Source organism: Triticum aestivum, chromosome 5B (assembly GCF_018294505.1).
Source record: "Triticum aestivum cultivar Chinese Spring chromosome 5B, IWGSC CS RefSeq v2.1, whole genome shotgun sequence".
NCBI lineage: Eukaryota > Viridiplantae > Streptophyta > Magnoliopsida > Poales > Poaceae > Triticum > Triticum aestivum.
Window position 1 is genome coordinate 423,602,991 of NC_057807.1, and position 19,706 is coordinate 423,622,696.

A 19,706-nucleotide genomic window follows, 5' to 3' on the forward strand; every position below is an offset into this window, starting at 1 on the left:
CTTGTTGCGCTTGGTGTTAACCCACGTGTTTGTCAACTGCTTCCTGATATTTTGAACATCCTCTACTGTAAATCTTGGAACGTTCCTTCCTTCCCACCCATTTGCAATTGAGAGAGCAAAAATGCCACAGTCATATCTATAGAGAATGTTTCAGGTCAGCTATGAAACAAGTATGAATTTGTTAGGAATTTGTTTTGCAGTTTGTCTGGGAATTGATGCTTACTTGTTAGTTTGTTTTGGCACATCAATGTTTCTTAGTGTGAAGTCATCTAATGAGATGTGAGACTTCGGATAGTGCTCTTCCCACAGAGCCCGAAAACTAGCAACCATAGTCCTTGCGCAGACATCTAGAGTCTTGTCCTGAAGTGTCCTCCATGAATCAAGCACCTCGAACCTTCGATCCCTTATATTCACGTTGAAGACCCAATAATGGTTGCCTGAAACCTTCTTTGACTTGTCGATATTCTCTAACACAATAAACATTATCTATGGGAAAAAGTGCAGAAAACAAAAGCTGAGGGTAAGAACATAGTCTGTAGGCAACTTGAAGAGATATGGAAAGCATGTAAAAGTTTTCTCATGCTATGAGGAAAAGCTAATTGTGATTCTGCACTCTGGCAACTTTCATGCATGTCCTGAAAACTAGTACTCTGCTATTCACATGCGGGTGGAAAAAAAGGAATGAGAGAAGAGTACTATAGTGGAAATTCGAGAAACATGGACTTACCATGTCTTTCCGGTCCAGGTGATTTGATTTCTTGAATCGGGAAATAATCTCTTGGCTGTTGATATCATTGGAGAGGAAAGTCATCTGCAGCATCCTTGTCTATAACACAAAAAGGGACAAGGTGGTTAGAAATGACCAAGTAGGAACCAAGTACAAAAAATGCAGAACCTGAAGTAATAATGACTCCTAGTCCTTTTTCTTACCGAGAACCTCAGGGGCATGACAACCTTCTTGGAGTCTGCAGGCAAATTCATCATTATGGACAGTATGCCAATTTCCATTACATGTGTCAAGACATATCCTTCTTTTTTCATAGAGTTTGCAAGCTCCCTCACTGACACATCATATCCATTGTAGTCAATTACCTTCGGGCTGCAATAAAAAACGAGAAACCGAAAAAGGACAACCATGAGAAAAAAGTAACCAAGTTGCCTGCTGCTGTACTTTTGATTGCCTAGAAATAGATCCTGTTTTGCCTAAGGAACATAAACTTGGGGTTGTAACAATTTGCAATGAATTCTTTCTACCTAAAAGTGCATGTCTAGTTAGCACCCAAGTTGCCTGCTGCTGTACTTTTGATTGCCTATAAATAGATCCTGTTTTGCCTAAGGAACATAAACTTGGGGTTGTGACAATTTGCAATGAATTCTTTCTACCTAAAAAGTGCATGTCTAGTTAGCATATATAAGGCATGGGAAAAATGTGTTAATGCCTGAAAGTGCATTCTGGTTAGCATGTATTCCTCATGGGGTGATTTTTTGCCTGCTTGTTTTACTTCTGTTTGCCTATGAATTCAGCCTGAATTGCCTGAATGGTGCATTTTAATTGCCTAGAAAAACATGTAAAAAATGCCTCATAAAAAATTTCATACCTAGTATCTACATCTGGTGATTCTTCTTCATTCAATATCCCGTGCAGAATAACCGATGCATACAGCCTGCTTGCTTCAGGTTTGCATATGTACACTTTCCTCTCATTATAGTCCAAGAATGGTGACCTCTTGCAAGGAGGTGGCTTGATAATCCTTCTCTCAAATTGTTGTGGGACCATCTTTCCTGAGCTGCTGCTGCTATAAATATTACTGCCTGATCCCACTACTACTTGGTTGTGAGTAACTTTTTCAGGTGTCTGGTAAATGTTCCCAACTATGCCTTCAAGATCCACAACATGATCGTCATCAATTATTTCAATGAGTGGCTCCTTGGGTACTTGATACTGCAGGGACTCATTCTCACACTTCATAGCCTGTTCTTCTGCATGTGCATACCCTTCATCTATGCCTTCAAGATTACCAACTTTTTCATCTTCAATAATTTCAATGACTGGCTCCTTGGTTACTTGGCACTGCGATGACTCATGGTCAGCCAATGCATTTTCTCTGGCATCTCGATCTGCTCCATCATCTACATGTGCTGTAGGAAAATCGTATTTGAAAATATCAAAACTTGGAGCTGGGCAGTATTCACTAACAAAGACATTTGAGCTTTCACTTATGCTATGCTGAAACTGTTGTCCATCCATCTCTGCTGGAATATGAATTGCTGACTTGCTTTGCAGATCGTTGGTAGATGGGGGAACGCACCTTGCCAAGAGCTCACTGACATCTAGCACATTTATTTCCAGTGGACTGACCGCCTTGTTAGCATAACTAAATTTGATATCCTTCAGCTGCGGATGGGGAGGTGATTGGGCAACTGTAGGAATAAAAGCAGGCAACTTGCCCTGAACTTTTAGCAACTTTGCTTCCGAACTTGGTTTAATGTTGCCGCCGATGACATCTTCCATCCCTCCAACCCCTGTGATTGACACTGTAGGTATGTTCTCCTGACCTGCATATAATGGTACAGCCTGTTGTGATGCTTTGTAATGAAACAATTTGCCCCTCTGGATGTCATTGGCTGATTGCATCCCATTCCCTAGAACAAGATTTTGTGCTTGACCATTTAGACTGCTTAGTGGTTGCCTCCCACTACGGTTTGTACTAGGGACTGCTCTGCTTACTTGCAATGATGCATCCTGTTTCATTTGAGTTGCTCCTCCTGCTGTGGGTTGAATTGATGCATGTGCAATACTTGCCTGAAAATCAGATGAACTTGCTTCCTCCCTAGGATGACTTGCTAGAATTTGTGAGGCACTTGGTTCTTGTTTTGAAACAGTCCCTGGTGAAACTGCAACATTTGCATCTTTGCCACTGGTGAGATCTGCATGTCGTGCTGTTGAGCTTGATGCTGTATTGGTTTCAAGCTGGTTCTTGTCAGTGCTAGAACTTGCCTCTTTTGCATGATGTAATGCCTGATATTGCAACTGAAAAGGCCCAGATTTCTTCATGGCTGACTTTGTTTCCTTTCCACCTTGCAGTTCTTGAACATTTTGGGCACGCATAGCTCGCAGTTCCTCCATTGTCTCTGTCACCACCGTTGGCTCTGATACAAAACTCACACTCTTTTTCTTCTTTGGTGTTGGAAGTGGTGGTACACCAACTTCCTTGGGTTCATGTGGAGCCCCTATCTCCCTCATGATTTTCTTGCGAATCCACTTGGGGCAGACATCCTCAAGATTGAATGCCATCCCCAGTTCCATTTCTTCTTTTCTCAATAGCTCTTGGAACATTTTGCTCGCTAGCACTGCAATAGGCTGCTCGTCGAGATTCAACATTTCTTTCACTTCAAACATGCGGATGCGTGGCATTTTGCAGTAACTTTCCTCGCCCATCATAACAACATCTCTCACAGAGATGCTAACTGCCTCATCAAGCCCCTTTGGCTTCATATCCTTTTTCTCTTCGAGTAAATATTGAAGTGTGGATTGCTCGTCATCAGTCTCTGTTTCCTCACCTGCAGAATCCTCGTTCCCTCCATTGTTTCTGCCATTGCCACTGTTGCCACCAGAATTGTTGTCATCCTGGTCTTCCTCATCACCCTGCATATCATCGTCCCCCGTGTCTTTGTCATTGTCGTTGTCATTGTCTTCGCTTTCTTCATCATCATCGTCTTCCTTTTCTTCATCCTCATCTTTTTTTTCTTCCTCCTCCTCTTCGTCCTCCTTATCCTCCTTGCTTTCATCCATTACTGCTCCCCTCTCCTGAAAAGTTGCTTCTCCCTCCTCGTTGTCGTTGCATCCAGCTTTTTGAACTACAAAGTCGTCACCATCATCATTGCTTGAGTGGCCGTCGTTGTCACTTTCATCACCCCCTCTGTCCCAGTCACTTTCGTCACTGCCACTTGCATCTTCCTCACTGTCAGTTTTGAACGAGTCTTCTTCACTCGATAAGCTTTCTCTCATAGCTGGAGCTTGTTTGGATCTCCTAGTAGGTTCTTGCCTCCTCTTTTCCACATGAACAGCCTCTGACCTGCTTGTCCCCTCTTGCGCATCATCTATCCCCCCAATACCAGAAACAAGCTTCCGAACTGCATGTGAAATAGTTGAACACATTTCGTGCACCATACGTGTCAGCTTCTTTTGTTTCTGCAAACAACAGGAAAGTAGAAAAAATGGATGAACATGATAAGTCTTGACAATATGTTGGTTTGAGATTAAAAATGGAAAAACTAGTGAGCATAACAGGCACTTGATAACTTACATTTTCGTCATATGACTCAGGTAATCTTGCTGCTACAAATTTTGTGACGTGGTCCATGCTACCAAACAAGCTATCATCCGCACACCGTGAGAACTCAGTCTTCAGCTGCTCGTTGGGTTGGCAAAAAAACAATAAAGGATGGGATAAAAGGAATTAGTGAATTCTGGCACTGGCTTGACAACAGAAAAAAAGAAACCGTAAAATGCTCGTGAGAGTGCTTTGATTTAACTGCCATTTTTAGTTAGAAAACTAGCCTATCATGTTGCCAAGTTTACAGAAAAACAAATGCATGCTTTAACCCAAGTCAAGCACTGTGGCATCATTGTTGCCTAAATTTCCTTATCATGTGTGGATGGGGTTTCTAGCATGTAGAATCGCTTAGTTTTTCAGTATATAACTTAGCAGGACTATATCAATTATAGGAAACCATCAAGTTGCCATAAAAAACTATGAGCTTGCTAATGTTTAGTGTGCAACTTGCTATGGTGAAATTATTGGATTTGCCTATTTTTTCTTAAAAAATTTAAACATCAGCTGCTATAACTGCCCTAGCAAAAATCCTACCTGTTGCAGGCAGTTGCAAACAAGGGTAAACAAAATGAGTAGAAAACTACAAAGTTGGTTCATGAAGTACTTTTGAACTTGCTACTGTCCAATATACAAATTGCTACGGGCAATGTGTTGGACTTGCCTACTTGTTGACAAAATCTTATACATCAGCTACAAATAGTGAAAAGATAACAAAAAAAATGACCACAAAAAACTTTGTACTTGTTTGGACCTTATAATTCAATTGCCTCCTCTATGAGAAGCTAGATTTGCCTAACCTTATGCCTTTTAAAGCAAATAAAATTCAATTACTGAATACAGATGTGATGACAAAAAATAGCTTACCCGCAGTTTCCCATATTCCCCGGGAGCTTTCCTGTCCTTCTTGATAACTCTTGCCATCAAATCTGAATTCCAAACTGAAACCCTTGGTACCAAGCTGGCAATTGGTTCATCAACATCCAAAGAGTCTAGATACAGCAACTGAGTTCCGGATAAGAAAAACATAAAGTTTGAGTTATGATATGATTTTTAAGAAAACATAGAGCACATAGGAAACATACAGATTCAAAAGGTAGGTGGACTTACTACGAGGTGGAAAACACAGCAACAAATGGCCTTCTTGGCACGACCTGATTTGAATGCTAGCTTTAGTTGATCAACCACAAACTGGCATATGTTGGTTTCAGTTATTCCATTTACATCCATGACCACAAGGAAGCTTTTTGGTGAAATGCTTAAACTTGTAGATGGTGCAAGGAAGCAAGAGAAGACAAGAGACAACCATGCGCGTAGGAAGTCGTCATCGTGAGCTCCTGCCATATCTCTGATCATCTTGCACCATGCTGTGAGAGATGGTGAATTCTTTGAAGTGATATTGTAAATCCTGAACATTGCCTTTGTGATCCCAGGGCGGTTTTCGTAATAGACTTTTCTCCCCCTATTTGGCAAACCCCATATCCTCCGAACACTCGCAGCATCTACTGGAATCTTCCCCCTCTCTGGAATAACTATCTGTGACATCTCTGGATCATAATGCTTCATTATCCATTGACTAAGATCGCCAGGCATGCTGTTCGCTGCAAGGTCCATCAGGCCTCCAAACTCTTTTCCAATAATAACACCTTTTTGATTAGAAACCAACTCTTTATTCAATTTGAACAGCCTTGCAGGCGATGCCCTATTCCTACGACCCTATGGGAAAATAGTTTGAAAAACAGAAGAAACAAAAATCAACAAAAATGGAATATGCAAAGCAATTTAGACACCACTACTAGGCAATTGTTTCAATAAGGTGAAGAAGAAAATACCTCGTTTCCTCCGGTTTTCTGCCGCTTTGGATTTGGTGGCTTATCCACACCACCGCTTTTGTCACTCACATTTTCAGCATCTCCGGGAAGACTCTCATTGCTCACAATATCATTAGGGCGCTTCCCTCGGCAGATAATTGCCTTACTCCTCTGGCGCTTGTACCCAACTAACGGTTCACTGCTTTGAGCCTGAGAAATGAAGATAAACACATAAATAACAATCCATAACATGAAGTTATGAAAAAATAAACCAAGAATGAAGATAAGGAAAAAGGTAGAATGTTTCGAAAATGATTTAATGAATTCTGCACACCTCCATCCTACGGGCTTCAGTTGCATGAGATGCGCCATCAACAGGATCCAATGCAGGGGGGCATCCTGTATGCCTTTTTTGCTTGCCCCCGACATGTTTTCGTGCTGCACGTAAAAAAGAACATCATCACACATGAAAAAAAGGAGTAAAAAAACTGCAAATTGCCTAGTGTTCAGCCTAGTCATGTAAACACAGAATGACACACATAAATGCATAATCACATTAAAAAACAAAACTAAAAAACTAATGCAAAAGTGTCAGGCAAACTCATACAGAAAGAAAACATGACATGCTGGCAAAACGGGTAGTCATATAAGGCAACTAGAACTAAAACTAAAGCTGAATTTATTTCTGTTTTGCTATATAAAGTTGGACTAAAGTGTAAAGAAAAACTGAAGCACATCAGACACACTGTTTTTTCAGATCAAGCAACTTGCACCAATGTCGTTTAAAAATTGACACCAATAAACTAGTTCCCTCTATTCTACATCTACCCATGGCCTTATCGCGGGTTGCTTGATCTGAAAGTATTGTTCACACATATAAGAGATAGGAACATATGGACAGACAACATACTACAATGACCCTAATTCAGGTTTTGATACCAACATACAGGTTTTTTCCTGATGCCCAATACTTCATTGAGCAACTTCTGGCAACATATTGAGCAAGTCATTCACCGCAGTGAAGCAAAAAATGAACAAAAAACTACAGAACTTCTGTATGGGCAACTTCAGGAAACATATTGAGCAAGTCGCTCGCAAAACTAGAGCAACTTGACAAAAAAAAGGGGACAAACTACAGAGTTTCAGTGTGGGCAACTTCAGGAAACATATTGAGCAAGTCGCTCTCAACACTATGGCAACAGTACAGCAACACTATAGAAAATGTGAACAAAAACTAAACTACCTTTGTGATAAGCATCCCAAACAACACTTCCCCTTCAACCCAGCATCCCAAAAAACATCCGACAAATTGGCTTCAAACCACCTACATCCAACCAGTAGTGGAATCACCTTGCCAAACAATCCCAAACGTCCACTATCTACTCGTCAACTATCTACTCGTCAATTCGAGACAAGGGCAACAAGCGCAAACGAAAAACGAGGCCAGATCTCCTTACCAAACGATTGCGAAGCAGGGAGATGGTCGTCCTATACGCGACCCTGACCTCTGCGCGAACGGCACGGCGCTCGCAGCGGCCGTTCCTCCCCTGTCGACGACTTGTACTCCGACGACCGTGAGCGGCGCCGCAGCACAGCCTACTTCTCCTCTTCCGGGAACAGGGAACGCAACAGAAGCACCTGGTGCCCGTGCGCCGCTGGCTACCTCCCCCTTGCCGGTAAACTCAGCCCGCACCTGGAGGCCGCACGCGCCGCTGGCTATCGTCCCCCTCGCCAGGAACCGCCGCCCGCACCTGGTCGCCGCGCGCCGCTGGCTACCTCTCCTTCGCCGTGAATGGCCGCCCGCAACTGGCCGTCGCGCGACGCTGGCTACCTCCCCTTCGCCGTGAATAGCTCCACCCCGGCGGGACGAACGGTGGCGGATTTGGGGCAGGGGCAGGAGAGATTGCGGGATTTGGGGCGGAGTGGGTGAACAGTTTCGAAAATGAGGGGAGACGGACGCGAGAGGAGAGGAAGTGGTGGGACCCGGAACCGATGCTCCCACCCAACGGCCGACGGGCTGACCAAGTGAAACGCGCGAGCGAGGAAAAACAGACAGCGGCGCACCTGGTGGGCGTGATCGCGATCGGACGGCGCATAGACGTGTGCGCTCGAGTGCGCTAACGAGCACAACTGCACTTTTTAGGATTTAGGGTAAATTAAATATCGGTGTATTCAAATACTCTCTTCGTCACAGTTTAGAAGGCATAGTTAAATTTACGTGCATTTCCAAAATAGACAAGGTTTAGGGTGCATTGCATTTATTTCTAGTAGCTAAGACTAGTCATAGTGGGGAGGAACTTTGAGCAGTAACATACACGTTATCCTATGCTATGTTACCATCACTATAATGGGGAGGAACATCATGCAAACATCTATTTATTAGCTTATATACTCATACTGTCTTGGAATATGTGATGTTCCGGTAACTAGCTATGTTACCACCCCTCCCTCTTTCCTCATTAAATGTTTGCCACATCAGCTTTTTGTCCTACGTGGCATTGATGTTACTACTAAGTTCCTCCCCACTATGACTAGCCTAAGTAGTACTCCCATATACTATTCCTATATGCATGCGTAGTGTGAATGCTATTTTTTAGCCCATCTCACAGCCAATAGATAACCACCTAGGTCCCAGAGAATTTCCAAGTGTGCCTTCTAAACCGTGACGGAGGGAGTACACCCAATCCAAGCGCGCCATTACGTGACACAAAATGATGTCTGATACTCAATACTCAGCGATCGGCCCGGGAGCAAAACCTAGCGGCGTCGCCACCAGCCCCCATCCCATCCCTCCCATCCCTCGCTGCCGCCGGAGGGCGCCGCCGGGCAAAGCCCATGGGGCGTGGGCGGCGGCGGGGACCTTCTTCCCTCTCGCAAGGCACGTGGGCGGCGCAGACCGACCCTGCCAAGCAGAGGAGCGTGTCTCGGGTGTCGTCGGGTTCCGACGGCTGCTGGATATGGAGGGTGCGACTCGGGCTTCGTCGGGGTTCGGCGGATGGGGGCGGAGCGGTTTGTGACGGTTTTCGTCCAGTTCTCCGTTAATTAACCCAGTAATTCTCTTCTGCTTAATTAATGAATGAGTCAATTAAAAAAAACGATGTATAATCTCGGAGCACAAATTTTGAGACTCTGTAAATCGATACTCCAAGAAAACTTAAAACTCCAGGTAGGCGCCATGACCTATTTATTCACCCAGTAAACGAACAAGCAGTCATGCAGAGCAAGTTCGTCTATCAGGCGCCGCCTATGAACGCGACGACGCGGTCCATGAGCTGCTTGGCGTTCTCGCATCCGGGCTTCTCGAGGAAGAACACATGACCCTCCCCATCGGACCCGTGCCAGGCCGCGGTGCCGCCCCACCCGCTGCAGGCCACGGCGTCGTGGTACGCGCGGTCGCGCGCGGCGAGCCCGTCCGCCAGCCCCGCGGTCACGAGCATCCTCACGCAGCCGAGCCTCTCCAGCGCCGGCGCGCCCGGCGCCAGCGGGTTCATCCTCGGGTCGTCCGCGCCGCCCACCGCGCCTGGGCACGCGTAGGACCAGAGCATCCCGGTGACCATGGGCGCGGCCGGGTGCTCCCCCTCCACCGGCTTGCTCCCGCCGAACCACGGGTGCAGCAGTATCGCGCCCTCGACCCTAGGGCTGCCGTCGTTGGAGGCAGCCCTCATGAGCATGTCGTGGACGATGTTGGCCCCCGCGCTGTCGCCGGCGAGGAACAGGCGGGCCGTGTCGCCGTGCTCGCGGATCCAGTCGTCCTGCGCCGACGCCGCCCACTGAAGCGCGGCCCAGGAGTCGTCGTAGGCTGCGGGGAGAGGGTGCTCCGGGGCCAGGCGGTAGTCGACGGACACCGCGAGGACGCCGGCCGCCGCGGCGAGGGCGTTCACGTAGTTGTGGTACGTGGAGGAGTCGGCCGATTCGATGAGGAAGGAGCCGCCGTGGAAGTAGACGAGGACCGGGAGCTTTGTGGAGGGGTCCTGGAGCTTGGGAAGGTAGAGGCGCACGGAGAGGCCGGTCTCCGCGTCGAGGACGACGTCCTTGGAGGTGACGCCGGTGGCCTCGTCGACGCCGGCGGGGAGGATGGGAGGCCGGTTAAGGCGCTCTATCCTGCCGCTCTTGTAGAAGCGGAAGTGCGCCGGTGCCTCGAACACCACCGTGTCGGCGTCGGCGTCCATGACCGTGGAGAGTGGAGAAGGTGTTTGCCTTGAGGCTTGGCCTTGGTGTTGTGACTATCAGCTTCGCGAGATCTGTCAGATTTAAATGGCGATAAGGTGCCAAGTCAGCAGCGAACTGAGGAGTGCGCATGGCCACACGTAATTTCTGGCCTGGATCCATTGCCACGAGAATGCAACGATCGGATAATGCATCAATCGAGGCAGTTGATTGTACGATCCGACGGCAATGTATACTCACTCTTTCCTCTTCAAAATAAGAAAAATAGAACCAATATCAGCAAATTAATACTAATTGGCTCGTGTGTGAAACAATCCAATCTAATAATTGTTGAACATAAGAGATTACAAAGTTTGGACGGATTTTACAGTAAAATCACACATGCTTATATACACGCACATAACCTCATTTTTGTAATTGCAATCATGTATAGTTTAGGACTTGAATCCTAGTGGACTGGTTTCATCACAAGAAACACAATCATACCCTTAGTTTGTTGTCAATTTGCTTTTAATCGAATCAAGTAAGCATCAACCCGTCATCACTAAAGTAACAAGGCATCATAGTGTCAAAAAAGGTAACAAGACATCATGAAAAGAAAACACGAGGAATGTTTCTTACCGGCTTGACTTGCACATGATTCAAACAAAGTTCTGGGATAAATAAAATTGAAAGATTTCCACCACCTCAACCTCTAGCGCGACAAAAACATCCCCAATTAATAAAATGAATATCTAGTTAGAGAGCAATATCCACAATTTGTTCAACCTGGCAATGGAGAGTATACTCACAATTTTTCTCTTCATAAAAATATCGAAAAAGGCTTCCGCCTCGCTTTATAAATAAAGCCATAACTATTATAGATGAAACGTCTGCAGCGTCGTCGTCCTCGGCCTGACAAGATCAAGCACGGCATTTACACCCCCTCTGCCGCTCACCAACCAACCCGGGAGAGCATCACTGCACAGATAACCACACCCGATGCAACTTGGCTAAAGAATACCTCCCGCAGCCTACCCGTATGACACCGATCCCAGCAGCCCCCTGATCCTGGGATGACCTCGCACACCAAGCCGACTATAGTCTAAAAGAGGCCAAGGTCCCATCAAGGTGAGTTGTCAACGACAAGAAGCTCCTAGGGGAACCTTGGTACCGAATTCGGATGAGCACCACTGAAGAAGCGTCGTGGACGAATGACACAGCAACGGGAAGGATGTCGAATGATCTCGGGAGGATGGATGGGAAGCAACGCCTCCGAGGAGGGGAAGGACATCTGTAGACGTCATCGTTGCCAGCAACGATAGAGGCCTTGCGCAACTTTCGCTGAACCGTCCTCCCCAGGGCACTGCAACGAGACCATTATGTCGAGAAAGAACGAGTCCACAGCGCGACGCCCTGAGAACACCGCTTGTCCATGACCAGCCATTCAGCCAAAGCCGTCTCGGGCCCCAGAATGGCGACGAAACCACGACCGGATGAGCGGATTCCGGCTACCCTGACCCTTTGGTCACGGCCAATCGCCTCGCACACGACCCCAAGCTGCAAAGAACTGGGCAGTTGGCCCTCCGACAGCAAGTCCCCGTCACATGTCCAACAAAGGTGGACACCGGCGCCCAGACCGAGCCCACCTTGGGAAGATGGTGGCGGCCACAGGGCCACGAGCCCATGTGAAAGGATCGATATAGTTGACTAGAGAGGGGGAGGGTGAATAAGCAACTAACACTTTTTAACTTTTCTTTACCAAATTAAACTTTGCATCAAAGTAGGTTGTCTAGATATGCAACTAGATGAGCAACCTATATGATGCAACAACAACAAGCACACAAGCAAGCAAGGGATACAACACAAATAAGCTTGCACAAGTAAAGGCACGAGATAACCAAGAGTGGAGCCGGTGAAGACAAGGATGTGTTACCGAAGTTCGTTCCTTTTGAGGGGAAGTACGTGATATGTCTCCGTCGTATCTATAATTTTTGATTGTTCGATACCAATATTCATCAACTTTCATATACTTTTGGCAACTTTTTATACTATTTTTGGGACTAACATATTGATCCAGTGCCCAATGCCAGTTCCTGTCTGTTGCATGTTTTATATTTCGCAGAAAACCAATATCAAACAGAATCCAAACGGGATAAAAACGGACGGAGAATTATTTTGGAATATTTGGGATTTTCCGGAGGAAGAATCAACGCGAAACAGTGTCCGAGGTGGCCACAACACAGGAGGGCGCGCCCACCCCCCGGTTGCGCCCTGGACTCTTGTGGGCCACCCGTAAGGCGGTTGATGCCCTTCTTTTGCCGCAAGAAAGCTAATTTTACGAGAAAAATCTGGGCGAAAGATTCACCCCAATTGGAGTTACGGATCTCCAGATATAAAGGAAATGGTGAAGGGGAAGAAACAGAGAACGCAGAAACAGAGAGATAGATCCAATCTCGGAGGGGCTCTCGCCCCTCCCAAGCCATGGGAGCCAAGGACCAGAGGGGAAACCCTTCTCCCATCTAGGGAGGAGGTCAAGGAAGAAGAAGAAGAAGGGGGCCTCTCTCCCCCTTGCTTCCGGTGGCGCCGGAGCGCTGCCGGGGGCCATCATCATCACCGCGATCTTCACCAACACCGCCGTCATCTTCACCAACATCTCCATCACCTCCCCCTTCTATATACAGTGGTCCACTCTCCCGCAACCCGATGTACCCTCTACTTGAACATGGTGCTTTATGCTTCATATTATTTTCCAATTATGTGTTGCCATCCTATGATGTCTGAGTAGATTTTCGTTGTCCTATTGGTGGTTGATGAATTACTATGATTGATTTAATTTGCTTGTGGTTATGTTGCTGTCCTTTGGTGCCTATCATATGAGCGCGCGCGTGGATCACACTATAGGGTTAGTTGTATGTTGATAGGACTATGTATTGGAGGGCAAGAGTGACAGAAGCTTCAGCCTAGCATAGAAATTGATACATACGGGATTGAAGGGGGACCAATATATCTTAATGCTATGGTTGGGTTTTACCTTAATGAACGTTAGTAGTTGCGGACTGCTTGCTGATAGTTCCAATCATAAGTGCATAGAATTCCAAGTCAAGGATGACATGCTAGCAGTGGCCTCTTCCACATAAAACTTGCTATCGGTCTAGTAAAGTAGTCAATTGCTTAGGGACAATTCCACCACTCCAACCACCACTTTCCCACACTCGCTTTATTTACTTTATTGCATATTTATATAAACAGCCCCTACTTTTTACGCGTTCTTTATTATCTTGCAAACCTATCCTATCACACCTACAAAGTACTTCTAGTTTCATACTTGTTCTAGGTAAAGCGAACGTCAAGCGTGCGTAGAGTCGTATCAGTGGCCGATAGGACTTGAGACAGTATTTGTTCTACCGTTATCTCCTCATTGGGTTCGACACTCTTACTTATCGAAAGAGGCTACAACTATCCCGTATACTTGCGGGTTATCAAGACCTTTTTCTGACGCCGTTGCCGGGGAGTCATAGCGTGGGGTGAATATTCTCGTGTGTGCTTGTTTCCTTTATCACTAAGTAATTTTTATTTTCTGTTCTTAGTTGTTCTCTATCTTTAGTTATGGATATGGAACACAAAATACCAAAAAAATTAGATGTACTTGCTACTCATGTAGATGGGGTAACTCCTAAAACCTCCGATTCTCATTATGTGAAAGATATTATGTACTACTTTGATAATCCTGAGAAAACCCCATTCAACTTTATAATGGGAGACACGTTGGATCAACGTGAATACTTTAGGGATTATTGCTCGACACAAAAAGGGAAACTATTATGGAATCAATTTATTATGTTGCATTGGTATGCCCGGGATCTATGCTTGAGATATGATATTACTTGTTGCTCTAGGATGAAGGCACCACACCTTCCCTTTTCATGCAAAATTTAATGATAATGAAACCTTAGCTTCTTATGCTAATGGTATATATGATTACTATGGTATTGAACAAATAGAAGAATTTGTTGCTTTTAAGGCTGCTTATGAAATTGAATCTTTGTTTGAAAAGTATGAAGCTTTTGATGATGATGGTGTTTATAGGCCGGAAAATCTTGCTATACTTAGATATTGCTATGAAAATTATGAATACAATTACTATATTAATGCATTTATGAAGAAAGTCAACTCTGTCCAAGAAGAGACTAATATTTTGCAGGAAGCTATGGAAGAAGAAATTCATGAAACAGTGAGCTCATTGGATGAAAAAGATGATGAGGAGAGCGAAGAACAAAAGGAGGAAGAGCGGATTAGCTACCCGTGCCCACCTTCTAATGAGAGTAACCCTCCAACTCATACATTATTTAATTCCCCTTTGTGCTTACCGAAGGATGATTGCTATGATCCCTTGAAATTGTTTGAAATATCCCTTTTTGATGATGCTTGCTATGCTTGTGGCCAAGATGCCAATATGAATTATGCTTATGGAGATGAACTTGCTATAGTTCCTTATGTTAAACATGAAATTGTTGCTATTGCACCCACACATGATAGTCCTATTATCTTTTTGAATTCTCCCTACTACACTTTATCGGAGAAGTTTGTGCTTATTAAGGATTATATTGATGGGTTGCCTTTTACCATTGCACATGATGATTTTGATAGATATAATATGCATGTGATTACTGCTTCTACTTGCAATTATTATGAGAGGGGAACTACATCTCCGCCTCTTTATGTTTCCAATACGATAGAATTGCAAGAAACTGTTTATATTATGCATTGGCCTTTAATTTGTGTGCATGAATTGTTGTTTTATGACATGCCGATGCATAGGAAGAGAGTTAGACTTCGTTGTTGCATGATATATGTTACTTTGTGCTCACTACTAAATTACAAATCATTGTTAATTAAAATTGGCTTTGATATACCTTGAGATCCGGGTGGATTCATTACTTGAGCACTAAATGCCTAGCTTAATGGCTTTAAAAAAAGCGCTGCCAGGGAGACAACCCAGAAGTTTTAGAGAGTCATTTATTCCTGTTGAGTGCTTTTATATAGTTTAAAAACAAAAAAATAAAGAGGGGAACACAAAAACTTTTCAAAAAGGAAAGTGAAAGTGAGAGAGACAAGCATTGTTGAAGTGGGGGAGCTCCTTGAACTTCGTTCATGCTCACGGAAACTTTGTGAATCTTGATTACAGAAAGTTTTCATCAAAAATAATTATCCCCTTGTACAATTCCATTGTATTATAAAAATAATGTGCCAAGGTTTGCCTTTAGGATGTTTACAATGCTTGTTGGTTTGTACGGTGCAGGACAGAAACTTTAGCTGTAGTGCACGATTTTACATTTTTATCTGGAACGTCAATTGATTCTGATTCATTTTGCACTATCTTTCTATACAACTTGTTTATTTTTTATATTTTTTGTAGAATTTTGGGGGTACCAGAAGTATGGTGGATGTTCAGATTTCTACAGACTGTTCTATTTTTGATAGATTCTGTTTTTGATGCATAGTTTGCTTGTTTTGATGAATCTATCAATTTGTATCAGTGGATTAAGCCATGGAAAAGCTATATTACAGTAGACACAATGCAAAAACAAAATATGAATTAGTTTTCAACAATACTTAGAGTGGTGATTTTCTTTATTATACTAACGGATATTACCGAGTTTTCTGTTGAAGTTTTGTGTGGATGTAGTGTCTAATCGAGGATGTCTCAATATGAGGAAAAGGAAGAGAGGCAAGAGCTCAAGCTTGGGGATTCCCGAGGCACCCCAAGTAAATATTCATGGATACTCAAGCCTCTAAGCTTGGGGATGCCCCGGAAGGCATCCCCTCTTTCTTCAACAAGTATCGATATGTTTTCGAATTCGTTTCGTTCATGCATTATGTGCAAGTCATGGAGCGTCTTTTGCATTTAGTTTTCATTTTTCTTTTATGCGCCATGCTGGTATGAGATAGTCTTTGGTTGATTTATAGAATGCTCATTGCACTTCACTTAAATCTTTTGAGTATGGCTTTATAGAATGCTGTTGGAAATATGCCCTAGAGGCAATAATAAAAGGATTATTATTATATTTCCTTGTTCATGATAATTGTCTTTTATTCATGCTATAATTGTATTATCCGGAAATTGTAATACACGTGTGAATACATAGACCACAATACGTCCCTAGTAAGCCTCTAGTTGACTAGCTCATTGGTCAACAGATAGTCATGATTTCCTGACTATGGACATTAGAAGTCGTTGACAACGGGATCACATCATTAGGAGAATGATGTGATGGACAAGACCCAATCCTAAGCATAGCACAAAGATCGTGTAGTTCATTTTGCTAGAGCTTTTCCAATGTCAAGTATCTCTTCCTTAGACCATGAGATCGTGTAACTCCTGGATACCGTAGGAGTGCTTTGGGTGTACCAAACGTCACAATGTAACTGGGTGACTATAAAGGTGCACTACAGGTATCTCCGAAAGTGTCTGTTGGGTTGACACAAATCGAGACTGGGATTTGTCACTCCGTGTTGCGGAGAGGTATCACTGGGCCCACTCGGTAGTGCATCATCATAATGAGCTCAAAGTGACCAAGTGTCTGGTCACGGGATCATGCATTACGGTACGAGTAAAGTGACTTGCCGGTAACGAGACTGAACGAGGTATTGGGATACCGACGATCGAGTCTCGGGCAAGTAACATACCGTCAGACAAAGGGAATAGTATACGGGGTTGCTTGAACCCTCGACATCGTGGTTCATCCAATGAGATCATCGAGGAGTATGTGGGAACCAACATGGGTATCCAGATCCCGCTGTTGGTTATTGACCAGAGAGCCGTCTCGGTCATGTCTGCATGTCTCCCAAACCCGTAGGGTCTACACACTTAAGGTTCGGTGACGCTAGGGGTTGTATGAATATGAGTATGCAGGAAACCGGATGTTTTTTGGAGTCCCGGATGAGATCCCGGACGTCACGAGGAGTTCCGGAATGGTCCGGAGGTAAAGGAAACTATATAGGAAGTGCTGTTTCGGCCATCGGGAAAGTTTTGGGGTCACCCGGTATTGTACCGGGACCACCGGAAGGGTCCCGGGGGTCCACCGGGTGGGGCCACCTATCCCGGAGAGCCTCGTGGGCTGAAGTGGGAGGGTAACCAGCTCCTAGTGGACTGGTGCGCCCCCTCCCCCTTGGGCCCCCCCTGCGCCTAGGGTTGGAAACCCTAGGTGGGGGGGGGGGCGCACCACTTGCCTTGGGGGGCACTCCACCCCCCTTGGCCGCCGCCCCCTTGGGAGATTGATCTCCCAGGGCCGGCGCCCCCCTGGGGGCCTATATAAAGGAGGGGGGAGGGAGGGCAGCCGCACCCCAAGTCTTGGCGCCTCCCTCCCCCTGCTACACCTCGTCCTCCTCCCGCAGCAGCTTGGCGAAGCCCTGCCGGAGTTCTGCTGCATCCACCACCACGCCGTCGTGCTGCTGGATCATCATCAACCTCTCCTTCCCCCTTGCTGGATCAAGACGGAGGAGACGTGACGCTGACTGTACGTGTGTTGAACGTGGAGGTGCCATCCGTTCGGCGCTAGGATCTCCGGTGATAGGATCACGACGAGAATGACTACTTCAACCCCGTTCTATTGAACACTTCCGCACGTGATCTACAAAGTGGTATGTAGATGCAATCTCTCTCCCATGACTCGTTGCTTAGATGAACTCATAGATGGATCTTGGTGAAACTGTAGGAAAATTTTTAATTTTCTGCAACGTTCCCCAACAGTGGCATCATGAGCTAGGTCTATGCGTAGTTCTCTATTGCACGAGTAGAACACAAATTTGTTGTGGGCGTAGATCTTGTCAACTTGCTTGCCGCTACTAGTCTTTTCTTGCTTCAGCGGTATTGTGGGATGAAGCGGCCCGGACCGACCTTACATGTACGCATACGTGAGACAGGTTCCACCGACTGACATGCACTAGTTGCATAAGGTGGCTAGCGGGTGTCTGTCTCTCCTACTTTAGTTGGAGCGGATTAGATGAAAAGGGTCCTTATGAAGGGTAAATAGAAGTTGACAAAAATCACATTGTGGTTATTCGTAGGTAAGAAAACGTTCTTGCTAGAACCCAATTGCAGCCACGTAAAAGATGCAACAACAATTAGAGGACGTCTAACTTGTTTTTGCACCAATTGTCATGTGATGTGATATGGCCAGAAGTTGTGATGAATGATGAATGATATATTGTGATGTATGAGATCATGTTCTTGTAATAGGAATCACGACTTGCATGTCGATGAGTATGACAACCGGCAGGAGCCATAGGAGTTGTCTTTATTTTTTGTATGACCTGCGTGTCATTGAAGAACGCCATGTAAATTACTTTACTTTATTGCTAAATGCGTTAGCCATAGAAGTAGAAGTAGTCGTTGGCGTGAAAACTTCATGAAGACACAATGATGGAGATCATGATGATGGAGATCATGGTGTCATGCCGGTGACGAAGATGATCATGGAGCCCCGAAGATGGAGATCGAAGGAGCTATATGATATTGGCCATATCATGTCACTACTATATAATTGCATGTGATGTTTATTATGTTTTATGCATCTTGTTTACTTAGAACGACGGTAGTAAATAAGATGATCCCTTATAAAAAAATTCAAGAAAGTGTTCCCCCTAACTGTGCACCGTTGCTAAAGTTCGTCGTTTCGAAGCACCACGTGATGATCGGGTGTGATAGATCCTTACGTTCACATACAACGGGTGTAAGACAGATTTACACACGCAGGAGCACTTAGGGTTAACTTGACGAGCCTAGCATGTACAGACATGGCCTCGGAACACAAGGGACCGAAAGGTCGAACATGAGTCGTATGGAAGATACGATCAACATGGAGATGTTCACCGATGATGACTAGTCCGTCTCACGTGATGATCGGACACGGCCTAGTCGACTCGGATCATGTAACACTTAGATAACTAGAGGGATGTCTAATCTGAGTGGGAGTTCATTAAATAATTTGATTAGATGAACTTAATTATCATGAACTTAGTCTAAAACTTTTGCAAAATATGTCTTGTAGATCAAATGGCCAACGCTCATGTCAACATGAACTTCAACGCGTTCCTTGATGAAACACAAGTCTGAAACCTTTGAAAAGTTCAAGGAATTTCAGAATGAAGTAGAGAATCAACGTGACCAAAAGATAAAGTTCTTACGATCGGATCATGGAGGAGAATATTTAAGTCACGAATTTGGTACACACTTAAGAAAATGTGGAATCGTTTCACAACTCACGCCGCCTGGAACACCTTGGCGTAACGGTGTGTCCGAACGTCGTAATCGCACTCTATTGGATATGGTGCGATCTATGATGTCTCTTACCGATTTACCGCTATCATTTTGGGGATACGCTCTAGAGACAGCTACATTCACTTCAAATAG

The 19,706-nt window shown here is 44.9% G+C and overlaps 1 protein-coding gene across 1 annotated transcript; it reads right to left on the reverse strand.

Moving 5' to 3' along the window:
• Positions 1–9,230: 9,230 nt before the first annotated feature.
• Positions 9,231–10,382, reverse strand: LOC123112239 (tuliposide A-converting enzyme 2, chloroplastic). Its single transcript, XM_044533179.1, has one exon. It carries the CDS (start codon positions 10,312–10,314, stop codon positions 9,379–9,381), a length of 936 nt encoding a protein of 311 aa, XP_044389114.1. The 5' UTR covers positions 10,315–10,382; the 3' UTR covers positions 9,231–9,378.
• Positions 10,383–19,706: the final 9,324 nt, after the last annotated feature.

What these genes read in the sequence shown, in the direction of transcription:
- LOC123112239 (XM_044533179.1), bottom strand. Translation starts at nt 10,314, where the DNA reads ATGGACGCCGACGCCGACACGGTGGTGTTCGAGGCACCGGCGCACTTC.